Source organism: Gopherus flavomarginatus, chromosome 1 (assembly GCF_025201925.1).
Source record: "Gopherus flavomarginatus isolate rGopFla2 chromosome 1, rGopFla2.mat.asm, whole genome shotgun sequence".
NCBI classification, from domain to species: Eukaryota; Metazoa; Chordata; order Testudines; family Testudinidae; genus Gopherus; species Gopherus flavomarginatus.
Genome location: NC_066617.1, coordinates 129,834,082 through 129,853,225, shown reverse-complemented (window position 1 = coordinate 129,853,225; position 19,144 = coordinate 129,834,082). Strand labels below are relative to the sequence as shown.

Genomic DNA, 19,144 nt, shown 5'->3' with positions numbered 1-19,144 from the left:
ATCTGCTAGTTCCTAAAGTACATTATGAATTTCAATAGGCCCTGCCAACTTGAATACATCTAATTTATCTAAATATTGTTTTTCCTGTTTTAGCTTGCACTCCTTCCCCTTGTTAACATTAATTGTGTTGAGAATCTGGTCACCATTCACCTTTTTAGTGAAGACAGAAGCAAAATAGGTATTAAACACATCAGCCTTCCTCAGGTCATCAGTTATTAGCTCAAGTATCAGAGGGGTAGCCGTGTTAGTCTGGATCTGTAAAAGCAGCAAAGAATCCTGTGGCACCTTATAGACTAACAGACATTTTGGAGCATGAGCTTTCGTGGGTGAATACCCACTTCCTCAGATGCATGTCAAGACATGCATCTGAGGAAGTGGGTATTCACCCACGAAAGCTCATGCTCCAAAACGTCTGTTAGTCTATAAGGTGCCACAGGATTCTTTGCAGTTATTAGCTCTTCCTTCCCCGTTAAGTAATGGACCTAGACTTTTCAGTGTCATCCTCTTGTCTCTAATGTATTTAAAGAACCTCTTCTTTATTTTATGTCCCTTGCTAGGTATAACTCACTTTGTGCTTTAGCCTTTCTGATTTTTCTCCCATTTTGTCTCGTTTGTTACCCCTTTGCCTTTTGTAGGCTTGTCTTCTAATATTGAATAAATGGCTAAGGGGAATGTTACTCATAGAACTTTCCCATGTAGACAAGACCTGTCAGTTACACAATTATGATGCTTGCTTTTATTCTGGTATAAGAGTGGCTTTTTTGGCTTAGGTTAAACCCTTTCCCAAGTGACAAGGCCCTCTTATACAGGAATGTGTGTATGTGTGTGGCTGGGGCAGGAGAAGGAAATTACACCAGTATAACTATATTTGTTTAAATTCACATCTTACCTTATACTTGTAAATACTGGTATTATCTTTCCTATGTAGACAACCCCATAGCTCAATTGGTAAGGGGTCTAATCTTGAAGTGTTTAACATCCGCTGCTCTCATTGCCTTCACTTGGAAGCTGCAGGCTCTTGATACCTCAGAATTGGGCCCAAGGTTAACAGATCTTGAGGCTGTCTCTGTGTAACAAAACTGCCCTAGGACAATTTTCACCTGTTCAACTGACTTTAAAATAGAACTCTCTCTTTTTGGATTCTCAGATCTCTGTTTTAGCTTGTCTGACAGCCATGTCTCATTCCTTATTGAGTTTGGGTATATGAATTTGTGTATTACAGAAAATTAAGGCAAAAACTTGTTTTTGGTTTTAACTCTTTTAATGAAACAGTTCCCTTTAATCTTTATTTTTAACAGATTTATTTTAAAGGGGTCCATCCAAAGTTCCCCGATGGAGGGAAGATGTCTCAATATTTAGACAGCTTGAAATTAGGGGATACCATTGACTTCAGAGGTCCCAGTGGATTACTTGTCTACAAGGGAAAAGGCAAGACTGATTTTGGAAATATTGTGTCCAGAATAACAAGCACAGAAAATCTTACGTAATTGTGATGCATTGTAATGTAGGAGTAGTGATCACTAACTTTTATACGGGTTCTGGCCTTTCCTACACACCAGTTGAACCACTTGAACTGTATTGGGGTACTTAGAGAAGTATACTTGCTCTAGAGTGCATGAGTGCTGTTGTTGTAAACGTGCATATTATAGGAAGAGGGAATAAGGTCTTAGCTACATTACAAGGTTTGCTGGTAGTACAGACACAGCTCTATTCCCAAGAGTGCGTTTGCTGGTAGAACTTGTGTGTTTCCCTGAGTGAAATAAACTATAGCAGCAAAAGTACATTTATGCCACTATGACTGTGTTTCACTAAGGCTTTTGCTGGCATAGAAATGTTGCCTCCAAATCACAGCCCTAACCAGCATTGCTATACTGGCAGAAGTTTCTCGTGTAAGTCTGGTATAAGTTACACCAGGATAAAGCAAAAGACGGTTACTCACCTTTGTAACTGTTGTTCTTCGAGATGTGTTGCTTATATCCATTCCAATTAGGTGTGCGCGCGCCACGTGCACGTTCGTCGGAGACTTTTTACCCTAGCAACACTCGGTGGGCCAGCAGGTCGCCCCCTGGAGTGGCGCCGGTATGGCGCCTGATATATACCCCTGCTGGCCCGCCCGCTCCTCAGTTCCTTCTTGCCGGCTACTCCAACAGAGGGGAAGGCGGGCGGGTGTGGAATGGATATGAGCAACACATCTCGAAGAACAACAGTTACAAAGGTGAGTAACCGTCTTTTCTTCTTCAAGTGCTTGCTCATATCCATTCCAATTAGGTGATTCCCAAGCCTTACCTAGGCGGTGGGGTCGGAGTGAGACGTTGCAGACTGTAAAACCGCTGCGCCGAAAGCGGCATCGTCTCTAGCTTGCTGGACCAGTGCATAGTGTGATGCGAAGGTGTGCACAGAAGACCAGGTGGCCGCACGGCAGATTTCCTGTATGGGGACATGAGCCAAAAACGCGGCCGAAGCCTGAGCCCTGGTAGAATGGGCGGTAAGGGCCCCCTTTGGCACGTGGGCCAAGTTGTAACATGTCCTGATGCAGGACGTGACCCAGGATGCGATACGCTAGGAGGAGATTGCCATGCCTCTCATGCGTTCCGCTACTGCCACAAACAATTGTGGTGAGCGTCGGAAGGGTTTAGTTCTCTCAATATAGAACGCGAGAGCCCTTCGGACATCCAAGGAATGGAGCTGTTGCTCTCTTCGGGATGAATGCGGCTTTGGGTAAAAGACTGGCAGGAAGATGTCTTGGTTAATATGGAAGGCGGAGACGACCTTAGGGAGGAACGCCGGGTGCGGTCGCAGCTGTACCTTGTCCTTATGGAACACTGTATATGGAGGGTCCACGGTTAGAGCCCGAAGTTCCGAGACTCGCCGAGCCGACATGATAGCGACTAGGAAGGCCACTTTCCAGGACAGGTACAGCAGCGAGCATGTGGCTAAGGGTTCGAAGGGGGGGGCGCCATGAGCCTAATAAAGACAAGGTTCAGTCCCAAGTAGGGGTAGGCCGTTTGACCTGAGGGTATAGCCGCTCCAGGCCCTTGATGAATCTTGACACCATAGGGTGGGAAAACACGGACTTGCCAGCCTCGCCTGGATAGAAGGTGGATATAGCCGCGAGATGGACGCGCAGAGAGGAGATCGCCAAGCCCTGCTGCTTGAGAGACCACACGTAGTCCAAAATGGTGGGGACTAGCACAGAGAGTGGGTCGTGGCCGTGCTGGTTGCACCAGCAGCAGAAGCGTTTCCATTTCGCTAGGTAGGCTGAACGTGTGGAAGGCTTCCTGCTGCCCAACAACACTTGTTGTACTGCATCAGAACAGCGCAACTCGGACTGGCTTAACCAGCCAGGAGCCATGCAGACAGGTGGAGGGACTGTAGATCCGGAGGGCGCATCCTGCCGAAGTCCTGTGTGATCAGATCTGGCCAAAGAGGTAGGGCAATTGGATTCGCCAGGGACAGGTCGAGCAGCATGGTGTACCAAGGCTGCTGCGGCCAAGCCGGAGCGATCAGGATGAGGCGGGCCTTGTCTCTCTGGACCTTGATCAGGACTCGGTGGACGAGAGGGAAGGGTGGAAAGGTGTAGCAAAGACGTCCCGTCCACGGAATGAGGAACGCGTCCGACAGGGAGCCCGGGGAGCGACCCTGTAGAGAGCAAAACACCTGGCATTTCCTGTTCGATCTGGAGGCGAACAGATCTATCTGGGGAAACCCCCACCTCCGGAAAACGACAGAGGACGTCCGGACGGACGGACCATTCGTGGGACAGAAAGGATCTGCTCAGGTGATCCGCAAGGGTGTTTCGCACTCCCGGGAGAAAGGAGGCCACTAGATGAATAGAGTGGGCTATGCAAAAGTCCCACAGACGTATTGCTTCCTGACACAGCGGGGAGGACCAGGTCCTGCCCTGCTTGTTGATGTAATACATGGCCGTTGTGTTGTCCGTGAATACCGCGACACAACGGCCGTGCAAATGGCGTTGGAATGTCTGGCATGCTAGGCGAACTGCCCGCAGCTCCCGCACATTGTGAAGAGTCAACTCTCTCTGTGACCATAGACCCTATGTACGCAGGGTCCCCAGGTGTGCACCCTAGCCCAGCGATGACGCGTCTGTCGTCAAGGACGCTGAGGGGCGTGAAACGGCAGGCCCGCACACACTTGGGAGGGCGTTGTCCACCAGCCTAGGGAACCGAGAACATTCGGTGGAATCGTTACGATTGTGTCTATGGCGTCCCTGCCCGGTCGATAGACCGATGCGAGCCAGGTCTGCAGCGGGCACATGCGAAGTCTTGCATGCTTGGTGACGAAGGTGCATGCGGCCATGTGTCCCAGGAGAGCGAGGCACATTCGAGCAGACGTGGTCGGGAAGGCCTATAGGCTTGTGACCATGGACACTATGGCTTGGAATCGGTGCCGGGGGAGGCTGGCCGTTGCGAGGTTGGAGTCCAGCAATGCCTCGATGAACTCTATGCTCTGCGTGGGCACCAGAGTGGACTTGTCCGGGTTGATGGTCAAGCCTAGACTCGCAAACAGCTCCGTGATGATGGTGATGTGCCCGGTCACCTGCGCCTCCGCCGTGCCTCGAATGAGCCAGTCGTCGAGGTAAGGGAAGACATGGATACGACGACGGCGCAGGGCAGCGGCGACGACCGCCATACACTTGGTGAACACCCGGGGGGCTGAGGAGAGCCCAAAGGGGAGGACCGTGAACTGGTAGTGGTCCTGATTTACCACAAAGCGAAGATACCGCCTGTGCAGGGGAAAGATCGCAATGTGGAAGTATGCGTCCTTCATGTCGAGAGCGGTGTACCAATCTCCGGGATCCAGGGAGGGAATGATGGATCCTAAGGTTACCATGCGGAACTTGAACTTTTTGATGAATTTGTTCAGGCCTCGCAGGTCCAGGATGGGTCGAAGGCCCTCTTTTGACTTGGGGATTAAGAAGTACCGGGAATAAAAACCCCTTGCCCCTTAGCTCCCTTGGCACCTCCTCTATAGCTCCGATGAGCAGGAGCTTGTGAACCTCCTGGATGATAAGTTGCTCATGAGCGGGGTCCCTGAAGAGGGACGAGGAGGGAGGATGGGAGGGGGGTGGAGAAATAAACTGAAGATGGTAACCAAACTGCACCGTGCGCAGGACCCAACCATCCGAGGTTAGCTGGGACCATGACGGCAGGAAGGGGCGGAGGCAGTTGAGGAAATGAAGTGGATCCAGGGAAGGGATTGGTAAGCTGCTCTCGGGCGCACCTTCAAAAGTTCGCCTTGGGTCCCTGCGGTGGTTTGTCGGACCCGGAAGTATTACCCCTTTGAGGACCTGGCTGACGTCTACGGTTCGGCTGACCTCACCTCCGGTTGAAATCTTGTCTGGGGCGAGGCGGGGGGTAAGTGCACTGATGGTAGGGGCGGAATGGCCTTCTCTGAGTCTGGGGCGTGTGCATTCCCAGTGAGCGCATGATGACCCAGTTATCCTTCAGGCTCTGTAGCCTGGGATCTGTCTTCTCAGAGAAAAGGCCCTGCCCATCGAATGGCAGGTCCTGAATCGTGTACTGTAGCTCTGGCGGTAGTCCGGAAGACTGCAGCCACGATATACGGCGCATGGCTATGCCCGATGCCAGTGTTCTTGCTGCCGAATCTGCGGCATCTAAGGACGCTTGTAGCGAGGTCCTGGCGACCCTCCTGCCCTCTTCCAGGAGAGATGAAAATTCCTGGCATGAGTCCTGGGGAAGCAGCTCCGTAAATTTGCTGACAGCCTCCCAGGTGTTGTGGCTGTAACGGCTCAGGAGGGCTTGCTGGTTCGCCACACAGAGCTGAAGGCCTCCCGTGGAATAAACCTTGCGGCCCAGCAAGTCCATGCGCCTGGCTTCCCTGGATTTTGGCGCAGGAGCTTGTTGGCCGTGGCGTTCCCGCTCATTGACTGACTGTACCACCAAGGAGCAGGGAGCGGGGTGTACATAGAGGTACTCATACCCCTTGGATGGTACCATATATTTCCTTTCCACTCCGCAGGCAGTGGGTGGAATGGAGGCCGGAGACTGCCAGATGGTGTCCGCCTTCGCCTGGATCGACTTGATGAAGGGGAGAGCTACCCTGGTCGGTGCCTCCGCAGAAAGGATGCTTACCACCGGGTCCTCCACTTCCGGGACTTCCGCGACAGGAAGGTTTATGTTCTGGGCAACTCGCCTCGGAAGGTCCTGGTGTGCCCTGAGATCAATTGGCGGGGGCCCTGATGAAGATGTGCCTGCTACCGCCTCATCTGGGGATGAGGAAGAAGACACCCCAGGGAGGAGTGGTTCCTGAACGGAAGCCTCATCCAGAGGAACCTCCACTTCTCGAGCATCCTGCCGCGCCAGGGGATCCATAGGGACTTCCTCCATACCTGGGGGGGTGGGGGGCGGCTGACCGTGGCCTCTGGTGCACGATGCTCCGATTGGCCGGAGTGAGCGGGGCCCGAAGGTTCGCCCTTGGCTTGGTGGTATGCCCAGGGCATCCAAAAGGGCCATTGTGGTGGTCCCTGGTCCGGGTGGGCCTGCACATCCGAACCCCCATAAGAGGCGCTGTCCATCCGTGAAGAAGCGGACGAGTGCCTTGAAGGCCATGGAGGAGTCGTCGATGACTGCGTCAGGCCTCTGCGCACCCCAATGTCACTGCGCGGTGCCAGCGAGCGGTACCGGGAGTCATGGTGGTACCTCGATCTGGACCGGGACCTGCTACCAGCTCGGTGCCGGGAGGTTGACCGGTGCCGTACGCTGCCGTGCCGGGATTGGCTGCGGTAGGAACGTCAGTGCCACGATCTAGACCGGTGCCGAGAGTAGTACGATGGCGACCGGGATCTGGAACGGTGCCGCGAGTACGACCGGTGCCGCAGGTAGCGGTCTCGGGACTGCGAGCGGCGTCTGGATCTCAAGCGGCGATGCTGAGAGTGGTCCCTCGATCTGGAATGGGACCGATGCCCAGTAGTGCCCGGCGAATGCGGCCGCACCATGGCGGGCTTGCCCATTGATTGGAGAACCGGGGCAGCTCGGGCTCTGTCATGGCGATGAGGTCGCGTGCAACGGAGAAGGTCTCCAGCGTGGAGGGCGCGATGAGCTCAACCGCTGTTCTCACTGGGGAGCTGAGATGAACCGGACCCAACGGTCCCTAAGGAGCCGGAGTCGACGGTGCGACGACGCTCGGTGCCGCGGTGGATGACGGTGCCGGGAGGTCAGGTTTGGAGGCACGCTCAGACTGCGGTGCAGTTGTAGGTACCGCAGGAGGCCTGTGCTTCTTGCTCCTCGGGGAGAGGGAGCGGTGCCAGCTAGGGTGCCGGGCCGGTGCCGAGCGGGAAGTTGAAGCCTTTGCCGGTGCCGGGTGGTCTGGAGCGGAGGCGACACTTGGCCCCGGTGCCGGAGTCGGTGCCGACGGTGGGGGAGTCAGCGCTGCCTCCATCAGGATCTGCTTCAGGCGACTGTCCCGCTCCTTCTTCGTTCGGGGCTTGAACGCCTTGCAGATCCGGCACTTGTCCACAAGGTGGGACTCGCCTAGGCACCTCAGGCAGGAGTTGTGCGGATCTCCCGTGGGCATCGGCCGATGACAGGCCGCATAAGGCTTAAAGCCGGGTGAACCGGGCATGGGCCCCGGCACCGCGGGGAGGAAAAGGGGGCGAACCCCCGATCCTCTGTATAACTATTTACAACTACACTTAACTAACTTTATAACTACAACTATTTACTATAATAACAGAACTATATACACTATACTGTAGAAGAGTGAAATGCTAGGGAGGTGGAGAACGGCTAGCCATGCTCCACAGTTCTAACGACCGACACGGGCGGTAAGAAGGAACTGAGGAGCGGGCGGGCCAGCAGGGGTATATATCGGGCGCCATACCGGCGCCACTCCAGGGGGCGACTTGCTGGCCCACCGAGTGTTGCTAGAGTAAAAAGTCTCCGAACGTGCACGTGGCGCGCGCACACCTAATTGGAATGGATATGAGCAAGCACTCGAAGAAGAACTTTTACATACTGTTAATTGTGCCCACAGCAGGGATTGTACTATATTGGCAAAAAATAGCACACCTAACTGGCATAGTTATACTGATACAAAACTGTGTATAGACCAGGCCTGACCGACTCAATTCCTAGCAAAGAGCCAGTAGCTGTGTTAGGATCCCATCTGCATGACAGTTAATAATGGTTAAACTTGGTTACTTTGTCCAGGCCTCTATGAATGTGGCAGTGTAGACGAGTGGATTCACCCCTGTGATGCATCCTGCTGGTGACTTCTGGGAATTAGCTCATTCTAGCTCTGGAGCGCTCTCTGCAGGCTGATGAGCCGCCTGTCCTCTGGTCCCCATGTCCCTCCCAGGACCCGGTGCCCTTGTACCTGGGGTGCTGCTCCTAGCAGTAATCCCCTCCGTCTTAGGGTCTCCCCTCCCTGGGGAACCCCCACCCACTATCCTCACCTCACCTCAGTATCAGGCTACTGCCAGTCATCATCTAGCCCCCACGCCCTGGACAGACTGTAGTATCAGCCTGCTCATCACTGGCAAGGTTGGGTTTGGACCTGCTGCCTTGGCCTACCCCTGGGCTGTCCTCTGCAACCATCAGTACCTGTTGGCCTTGTGCTAGGCTGCTGCTGAGGTCTTTCCAGGCTGGAGCTCCCCAGCTTCTCTGCCTTTCCCCAGCCCTGTTCCACTCAGGTACCCTGTCTCCAGCTCCCTGCAGCCAGGCCCTTCTCCCACTACAGGCAGAGGGAGACTCTTTGTCTGTCCCTGGCTTCTCTGCCTTTAAAGGGCCAGCTGAGGCTGTTTGGGGAGTGGCCCCAGCTGCAGCCACTTCCCCCAATCAGCCCAGCCTAAAAGCTGCTTTCTCAAGCCACAGACCCCTCCCAGGGCTGTTTTTAAGCCCTTCAGGGAGGAGCGGAGTAACCACTCTGCTACAAGCAGGAACATGTAATGTCATGGTTAAGAAATGGGCTTTATCCCAAGATAGAGGAGAAGTGTTTGTAGCCTCTGTGGTGTGTCCACACTAGCCATCAGGAATCAATTAACTCTAGGTTTTAAAAAAACAAAACACAACACAGTGAAGAGAAGCCCAGAGAGCTCTTTTAAAACCTGGTCGTGACCTTATTCGACTCCACCCACTGGTGTGGTCTTTGTGTAATTGCTGATGGACTGGATTTGTATTATAGTGTTTAGATACTTAATTTTAGTCAGGTTTCCTCCCCACAAATTGAGGTGTCTCTTAGACATAGTCCTTACATACAGAGAATGGATTGTGAGCTCTTGAGGGCAGGTTGATTTTGTCGGGAGGTGGAGGATGGTCCTTATCAGGCTCGGCTCCTGCTCCTTGATCAGGGCCACTAGACATTACTGAAATGCAAATCATGATAGTTTGATGTTGAGTAATGAGTCAAAAAATCTTGTCTAATTATAATACACTAGTAGCATTCATTTTTGACGCCTTTTAAAATAGTTAGCACTTTTTAAACATATCGGTTTGTCCTCACAATAGCCTTACGATAGCCAGATGGGAAAATGAGTGGAGAGGTGATTGCCCAGGGTCTGAGACAGTCACTATAAATCAGAATGAGAACTCAGGATTTGTGATCCCAGTCCTCTGTCTAAATTAGTGTTCAAGAGTACTCCCTAATATTTGTCTTTCCTCCTTTTTTCCAGGCACGTTTGCTATTCGTGCTGAGAAGAAATCTGAACCTGTTCTTAAAACAGTGAAATATGTTGGAATGATTGCAGGTGGAACTGGTATGTAAGAATGAAGTTTCATTCTTTGTGCACCTTGTTTCTGCCAGACTATTAGATATGTTGCTGGTGGCCAGTTTTAATTGCAGTTTTTTTTCAGGCATAACTCCTATGCTGCAGCTCATTCGCGCCATCATGAAGGACAAAGATGATCCCACGGTTTGTCAGCTGCTGTTTGCTAATCAGGTAACTCTTCTTTTCTTCTTGTGGCAAAGCATTAAAATTGTTCTTAAGTTTAAAAAAAAACAAAACCCAGGTATATGCAAACGTCTCCAGAGATAGCACAGAACACAGGTACAATTCAGTATCATAAAACCCTAAGCTAAAAGTGAACAGAAACTATAAAAACAGCCACATGTGAGGCCATTGCAATGAGCACACTGTTCTCTACATTACTGCCTGGTAACTTTTGCCCTCACATCTAACCCTTCTGTTTTTTCCTGTGTCCTCTTGTTGTGTTCTTTATCCAGACTGTAAGTGTTTTTTGAGACAGGGATTCTTTCTTCTGTTTCTTTCTTTCCTGGAAGTGCTTAGCGCTTTTCTTTTCTTCTTTTTTTTTTTTTTTTGCGGGAAGCCCTTGTCAAAATTTTAAAGCTGCCCCATCTAGCAGCGGCATCATTTGCTCTCTTTAGTAATACCCCTCTTCCCTCCCGCCCAGGGGCATGGAACCAGGTTTGTGTAGGGAAGTATGAATCTGACTATTTTTGAACACAGGTGCAGTATAAACTTAATTGTGCCCAACAGATAACTGCAAAATGGAGGCGCGAGTGCCATGCCATTAGAAATAGCAGCTTACTTGGTGTAGAACCAGCACTACAGAAAGATATTTTCTGATCTATTGGGGGCCATATTCTACTCAGGCCCTGTTTTCAGATTTCAACTTCTCTGAAAGGTTGCGTTGTGTTATGCCACTACATGCTGTCTTTCTTTAAAAAACTCCAATGAAGAGTCGATACCGGGAATCTTAATATGGTAGTAATAGAGCTGGTAAATGATACTCTCAATTTTAAAACAGGAAACCCTTGTTTATGAATGTCATGATTTAGCTGAGCTAAACATTAGGCTTACAAAAGAGGAGAAACAGAGGTAGGTGTTGTCCAGCACGATGGCTTAATTTGGATACAAATCTCTCTCCACAGTCTAGGAGGTAGGGATATAAGTTTGATAGGAAGTCTTAGTCCCATTTGGTTCTAGTAATCAAATATCCCCTAATTAAATGGTGTAGCAAACACTCTCCATTGGTACTGAACAACTTGTCTCTTAAGCCAAACCAGCCACTCTTACCCAGATAACATACTGCCACACATACCAAAATGTATGAAGGGCAAGATTCTCAAAAGGTCATATTATAGGCACCTAAATAAAGTAACTAGATTTTTTTTTTAAATGGCTCAACTCCCAGTGTTTTCAGAAGGAGTTGGTAGGTGTTGAGTATTTCTGAAAATCTGGGCATAAATATCTAAGTATGTTGTATCAAGTTACACTAACCCAAACAAAAGCAGATGTGTGGGTTGACAGTGTATGATACTACAGACTATCCTCAGTGCTTCAACTTTATCTTGTATCCACTGAAGTTATTTTAGTCCTAGATGATGATGTAGAAATGAGAATAGTAGAAGTTGGTGATGGAAAAGACCTGTTGGGTCATCGAGTTCTCTGCCAATATAGGATTGACCTCATTGTACATTTATCAGAATTATGTCTAGCCTAGACTTGAATGTGCCCAGTGATGTCCCATTTCCCTTGGAAGCGCATTCCATAGACTAATGCATCTGACTGGTTTAGAAGTTTTTTTCCAGATGTTAAGCCTAAATTTTTCCCTCTTCTGTTTCGTCCCAGTATTTTACCACTCCAAATGCCTCTCCAGTCTTGGTTTTTACACCCTTGAAAAAACTGTCCTGGCCTGGTCATTATTTAGCCAATTAAAGGATAAAATGTCTCATTCAAAGGATAGTTCATACACTAAGTGCTTCCATAATTGGCTCCTTTGAATTTTTTCTCCCCTCTACCCGTGTACGCAGTCCTTTGCACCCTTAATCACTTTTGTTGCTCTTCTTTGAACTCTATTCAGTCTGTCAATATATATTCCTAGTTTGGGGTACCCTGTATTCCAAGTATAGTCTTAACAAAACTTTGTACAGAGGACCTGCTATCTCTCTGTTCTTGTTTGTGCGCAACCAAAAATCGCATTGTAACATAACACTGAGTTGCAAATTCCTAGCTCCTCTGCCTGCTGTCACCTGTAAAATGTCCGTAATTTTTGCTGCTTTCCAGATTTATCCCTCAAGTTAACCTGTGTTTAGGATTGTGCATATTTCTTGTAGAATCTCATTTTATTTCCTACCCATATTTGTAAACACTGTAGACCCTCTTGTATTATTTTGTGTCCTCATGGGTGTTTTACACATTCATATTCAATACTTACTGCTAATCTCACTGCATGCTGTTAGCCCCTTTTAGACCATTGAAAAAGTCTTCTAATGTCCAGTTCAGATGCCTGCCTTTATTAGTCAGATCCAGAAATAGCTTTCTTGTAACCGATGCAGTTTCATGTTAGAGCCAGAAATAGGTGCCTTCACAGCAACAAGTGCTGATAAACTCCCTCCATAGTATCCAGTATATTACTTTCATTGGTGCCAAATTGCTGCGTGGCTGGGTAGAGTATGAAAGGATTAGCACTGCTTCATAATGTGAGGCTGAAAAGGAGATGGAAAAACTACCCTCAGAGTCTACTAGCATTATTTATACTATAGTGATGTTGTGCAGTAATTTCCCAGGTTTTTTGAAAGCTGAATTGATACTGAAGACTGTTAATACAGCATTTGAGTTTTGTGGTGCTGCATCTAATAACCATGTAGTGCGGGGTGGTTTTGTCGTTTAAAAAAAAAGAAAAATCTAAATATATATTTATTCCTTTCCATGAGACAAGGTGTGGTTTTTTCAAAGATCAAGAAGCTGGGAAATCTGGGGTCTGTTTCTGACTCTGTCTCTATCTCACTGAGTTATCTTAAACTTTGTGTCTCTCTCGCTAATATTGAGATGATAGCTACTGCACAGGAGTTTTGTGAGGCTTAATTTGTTACAGTTACAAGACTGGTTCTGGGACTCTATTGAAAGAATAACTCCTTTCCTTTCCCTGCAGACTGAGAAAGACATCCTGTTACGTTCAGAACTGGAGGAAGTTCAGGTTCAGCATCCAGAACGCTTTAAGCTTTGGTACACATTGGACAGAGCACCTGAGAGTAAGATCTAACATGCCACCCCTGTCAATGCACCAGATTACTATTGCTGATGATTACAATTCTAGAATCCCCTCTAACTTTTTCATCACTTGTTAAGGCAACTAGATGCCTTCAGAGCTGACATGGTGACTTCTGTAGGAAGGAGCTTGGTAGCTAGTGCCTCCGAAGCTATGCAACTGGTCAGGAGAATGCTACTATGTAGTCCTCCTCTTTGACTTCGGCAGCAAACATGAACAAGCCCCCCATCCCCCCCCCCCCCCCCCCGGCTGTTCTTCTGACTCTAGTTTCAGTATATTCTGAAGAAAGAAAAAAGAGCGTTATTGACACAAGAATTGAGGATTAAATGTGTTAGCTAATGTGAGAACAAAGAGGCAATCTCATTCCCCTTTTTGGGGTCAGTGGTTTTGTGTGTTCAGTGCCAGCAGCAAGCTGGGGAACCCTGAATCCCTCTGTGAAAGGGTTAACACACTAAATACCTATGTTCTCTTAAACAATGAATTAAGAAGGAAGGTCATATGGTACTAAACTGTGATGGGGGAAACTTGGGTTCTGTTCACAGCTCTGCCAAAAACTTCTACTTTTAGTAAATAACTTCCTCTATTTCGGTTCCCCATCTTTAATATGAGGATAATACATTTATCCTCAACACTCTTGTGTTGTATTAATTACAGTCAAGGTGCTGAAATACCCTCTCTTATTCTGTGTCTAAGTTCCTGGCACAGTGGAGCCCTGTTCTTGGTTGGCCCATAATAAATAAGGGTGAGTGTTGTTATAAATCCTGTTTAATAAAATACCTTTTTTTTCCCCCCTTTCCATTCAGATTGGGATTATAGCCAGGGATTTGTGAGTCAAGACATGCTCAGAGAACACATGCCCCCTCCTCAAGATGATGTTCTAATCCTCATGTGCGGCCCTCCTCCAATGATCCAGTATGCTTGCTTACCTAACCTTGAAAAACTGGGATACACCAAGGACATGAGATTCTCCTACTAAAGAAGATTTAGCTGTGCTGTAGTGCGGAAAGAAAGCTGATGTAAGGAAAAGCATCTAGTTAACAGGGAACAAGACAAAGTATGCACACAAGTGGCTGGTGTACAGTGCTGGGAAGCTACATTTAAATTATAATCACTTAGATTTCTTAATGAGTTTGGAAGACAAGCCATCCGTTTTAGACTCAAATTTTAATTTTTACTGTTTTTGGTGTTGTGCGAAATTTTGGCACAACACTAAAAACAAACAATTTAACCAGATTGCAGGTGCGTAGTAATGTATGATGTTTCCCTTAACACATTCGTCAGAGAGACTCATTGACTACAATTCAATGTCAATTTTCAGCAGTAAAGCAGAATTTTTAAGGGAATGAAGAGGTCAGTTACATTGCTTAGCATTGTAATCACAGTGGTAACTAGTTACTTCCCAACACTGTGTATATTGGATAGCATACATGGTGTGAACTATGGCCACCTATGAGAAGGACACCTTTATTTACCTTACTATTGCCAAATCTTAATTATCTCAAAGCTTTTACAGTAGGCGGGTCAACAGTGGCTGCCTCTTCCACAGTCATTTTGCAGAGGTGAAATCTGGTGGTTTATTGGTTATGACAGCTATGGTGTAAGATGTCAAACATAAATACACCTACTAGGAACATAATTTCTAGTTGTATTTTGGACTGACCTCACTTAAAGCAGATCTTTTCCAGCTGATCACCTTCATTAGCCATTCCCCTCTCAAGGACCTGAGATTAATTCCTGAAGGCAGGGGCTTTTGAATATAGAATGTTGAAGCAGTTATTTAAAGAGCTGAAGGTGCTAGACTAGGGGGGAGGTGTTCCCTCTGTAGAAAACTGTAGATTTGACTACTTTTCAGAACTGCTCCTGCTGAGATTTCACTTGCAAATCTCTAGGTGTACGAAAATCCCACTAGTAAAAACTACTATTTAAAGTAAATTTAACTAAAGTAAAAAACTAAATTTAAAGTAATACTCATTTAAATATTAGTCTCTTTTTGTACATTTATTTCTCTGCTAAGTTACTAAGCATTTATTTCTTTAAGTTACTACTCTACATACAGTGATGAAGTAAAACTCCATTGAGAATTTTGCCCAAAAAGGATGTGTAAAATTGAACTTGTCTGACAGCAACTTCATCTGTCTAGCCAAATCCAAAAGTGCTGGGTTGATTGTACCTAAACTGTGGATCTTTCCACACAGAATTTTTTACTTTCCAGCAATTGAGGTAGAAGCTGTCCTACCTATAAGTTGTCAAAAATATAATTTCTTGTTTGAGTTGCTAAAATTGTTGGCTGAAAGATTATATTCTCTGGGCAGCAGTTGCATCTGACACTGAAAGAGTAAGTAATATTGATACTATAACCTCATAGTAATATGTATCTTTGTAATTTGGAGGACCTCCTCTTGTGCCTATGTACAGCTTTCTATTCTGCACTTAACGGGTGGAAAAGATAATATTATTCATTCTAGATTTCTTCACATTTAGTAGCCTTGCTGCTGGGAGATTTGTCAATCTGTGCTTCTGACAGTCTGAAACTTGGGCTTCAGTAGAACTGTACTGCATCTTCTGAGTACAACTGAGGTGTTCCTGCTGCTAATTTAAATCTGTCTTTGGAGCAGGCACTATGTACAAGTTTAAAGTAAAGCATTGGTGTTGCTTGTATCTCTAGGGGACAAACATACCCAAAGATTTTTTCTTTTATGAGCAACTCTATAGCTGGTTAATCTCAAGCTGTTTTGTATTACTTATCATATGTATTCACTTACTGGCTTTTTCAAAATGTTTGTGCAAGAAATAAAATATTGTGCTGATTGTCATTTTATGTAAGTATTAACTTTGCAAAGCCACCGATGTAGGTACATTGATAAAGAACTTGCTACCTCTTAATAAAATCCTACCATGGGTGGGAAAACGACTAATTGCAAAACAAAGTTTAAAAAGAAACAACAAACAAACCTATTCTTACCCAACTGCTTATCTGTTTCCTTAGCTAGATGTGTGGAAGAATAATTTTTCTGTAATCAAAACCATATTGTATTTCCTGACATTAGGATTTTAGTACATCATCTTTAGTAGCAGCAGAGACCCCTTCAAAATCAAAAAGGGATATATATGTAAGAATCTTCCATACTTGCCTTAGATATGTAACTATTAAAAGCAGCATTTGCAAATATTTTATTACAGTGTGATGGGATCATAGTTTTCATAGTATTTTCCCCATACTTACTTAAGCTGAGATGTGTTGGCAAATTACTACAAGGTGAGTCACTATGCTTCTTTGAGATGTTGCCCCCTATGCATGTGCCACTACTTGCCCTCTCCCTGACTCTGCTTTAGAGAAGGAACTGAGGAGAGGTTAGCCCTCATGGCACAGTGCTACAGAAGTTCTCCTATTAGCAGTGCATAGACACCTAGAGTGGAGCACCCATCAGGACACTACTCAGCACATGCTTTTACTTTGCTCAGTAGGTTCTGCTGACAAGTGATGAGGAAGCAGTCCCTTGTGTAGAAAAAAAGCATCCTTGAAAAAACATACTATGCTTTAGCTGGGGTGGGAGGAAGGGTCCCAGCTCTAGCACACTCCTCCCCCTAGTGGCTTTGATATAGGCAGGCAATGCTTGTAGAAAGGAGGAAACATGGGTGTCCAGTGTTTACCTTCTCCATGGTATCCAGCATCCTAGCGTGCAGAATGGATTAGCTTTCACCACCACCATGTGGGTCTCTTAACCCAACATAGAGGTTACAATCACTAACAAATGGAGTTCACCCTATGATCCAGACATACTGCACCTGCCATTACTTCAGATTGGTGTTTTTTTCTGATGAAATTGTCTAAAATGCTGCTACAAATATACACAATTCTAGACAGCAATTTATCGGGTGTAGGTCTTCTCATAGAGTTCCTTTGAGTCCATTTCCTATCTCTGCTCGCCAGCGTATTACAGCTAAAACATTAGCAAATGCTTTAGAGTGAACTCAGAAGGGAAAAGGAAGTGTTTTTGCATTAGAATGATGTGGATGCTATAAAATTGCCTGTTTCTTAAGAGTAGATGGTGCTAACTTGTAGATTCACCTACATTCAGCCACAAATGGGAAACATTAAGAAGGATTCTTTACTAAGTTACAAAACATTAAGAACCTGTGCTGTGGTCTGAGACTAATTGTATGGGGAGCTGTACAACAGAATACTAGTAAATGCAATCATGTGAAAGTCAGTCAGTCATTTGCACATGCAATGTTAAATTACTCAATTACACTTAACTTTAAAAAAAGGGGTTTTAACCTTGAAGGACTAGCAGAGACTGACTACTTCAAACCTCAGGTTGGTTTTCTTACTTTATTAAATCCTCTCTTACCAAATACCTTGCTGTCACATCACACTTCTCTGCAAAGAGTTAATTAGCAAATACTATAGTGAGGTCTGATTATGAAACTGCTTTGCTTTATAAAATATGTCCCAGCATATTTAACTTGGGGTAAATGAGTGTAGAGCCACAGAAATCAATGGAACTATACTGCTATATACCAGCTGAAGATCTAGCCCCTTTTCTCTAAACAAGTGAACAAAATGGTGCTTTTTCTTTTATAGTTATTGGCTAGTGCACAGTAAGGCAAGGGAGTCTGCTACTCCTATTTGTGACACAAACAGTATTGCCTGTCAAAGCCATCTGCAAGTTTAATTTAAAGGTACAAGAAACTCACTGCAGGGAAAACTGAAGTTTAGGTTTCCACTCTCTGAACAACTGCCTACAAATACCACATCAGTCTGAGAGTTAAGTTGGTCACAAATCAGAACAAAAAAGTTGAAATAGCAACAATGAAAAGTGCTTTTAGGAACTTTTCATTCCTAAAAGCCCCGAGAGGAGAATGGGATGTCACATGACAGATGCACACCGTGCGCTATGCCTCCAACCTTTACAGGTGTCTTTGGGTGTGTACCTTTCTTAGTGCTCAGCCTTTTTGGCCCAGAGTAGCCCTGTGGCTCTGCTATTCAGAGTGGGTCCCTGGCTTCAGCACCTGTGTTTCTCACAAGCTCCAAAGGAGTTGGATGCCCAGTTGGAGGCTTACCTTCATGGGAGCTCTACAGCCAGCAGACATGTTGACAGCCTGTCACTGACCAAGATATCATTTTATTAGTCAATTGGAATATAAAATAGAGGGACATCAGCTTAGAAGAGTAAAGCAAAACTGCATGTACCCAGTGCAGCACCACCTCTCTGCCCTGCCCAAAGGTCCTGGATTTCCCTCAACCTGCCCTGGTAAAACAGGATTTCATTGCAATCCCCTCACCCCTGATTTCTTTGTCTCACACTTCAGTCATGTTCAGACCTCCCCCTCCCCCCCAAATCTGGCTCGCATTGCTAAGGGTGTCCTTGGGTCCTGCAGTGGCCCCTCACAGGAAACAGGTGAGAAGACAGTATGAGGCCCATCCTTCTAGGTAGAAACTTTGGTGCTGGTGGATGGGCCAACTTTAACCTGCAGGGTAGAGATGGGAAGACAGGCAGTGATGGAGAAGGGAGCAGGGCTAAGAGGGGGGTAATGGGAAGTATGGGGAAAGGGAGACAAACAGGACATTCCTCCTCTTATCTGCTTTTGTTTTCTGCTCCCCCCGCCTCGCAGCTGCTCCCTGAGTAGTTGACAACACATTGGGAACCTCATACCTGCTTGTACTTAATTGAGCCAGAAAGAGCTAAGCTGGATAAACCAGGTAGCCCTAGCAGTCGTCCTCTAGGTACTGGTCCCCATTCCAAGAAATTCCCCACGTACAAGGTACGCGATGATAGAGAGGCCTTCTTAGAGTCTGGGGGGTTGAGAGGTCTGGTCACATTGTTCTCATGGGTCTTGTCCCTTGGGCCAGCCTGTTGTCTTCCAGCATAGTTCCAAGGTAACTCCATTCATATCTTGGCAGTTCTTGATACACCATTCATCTCCCTCCCTCCTTTGTCCAATGAAAGAAATTAACACAATGTAACAATGTGAAAGGAAGCAGAGAAATAGGGTCACACGTACCATTCATAAAAATAATACACGAACTTCCCCTCTTTTCCACATGGCACTTGAGGCACCACAACAGCTGTGATGGATACAAGTTAATAGATTGACCTGAAACTAAACTGTTCTATTTGGCTTGACAAACTGAAATGTTCCAATTCAGGTTA

At 46.7% G+C, this 19,144-nt stretch overlaps 1 protein-coding gene across 2 annotated transcripts in view; it reads left to right on the top strand.

Moving 5' to 3' along the window:
• Positions 1-14,914, top strand: part of LOC127032639 (NADH-cytochrome b5 reductase 3) — a 36,335-nt gene extending 21,421 nt beyond the window's left edge. For both annotated transcript variants that reach the window (XM_050919974.1, XM_050919965.1), the window contains 5 exons: positions 1,299-1,428; positions 9,650-9,733; positions 9,831-9,916; positions 12,873-12,972; positions 13,793-14,914. In XM_050919974.1, the coding sequence (XP_050775931.1) occupies positions 1,299-1,428; positions 9,650-9,733; positions 9,831-9,916; positions 12,873-12,972; positions 13,793-13,965 (573 nt within the window). In that variant the 3' untranslated portion in view covers positions 13,966-14,914. The remainder of the gene's footprint in view (positions 1-1,298; positions 1,429-9,649; positions 9,734-9,830; positions 9,917-12,872; positions 12,973-13,792) is intronic.
• The last annotated feature ends 4,230 nt before the right edge of the window (positions 14,915-19,144 follow it).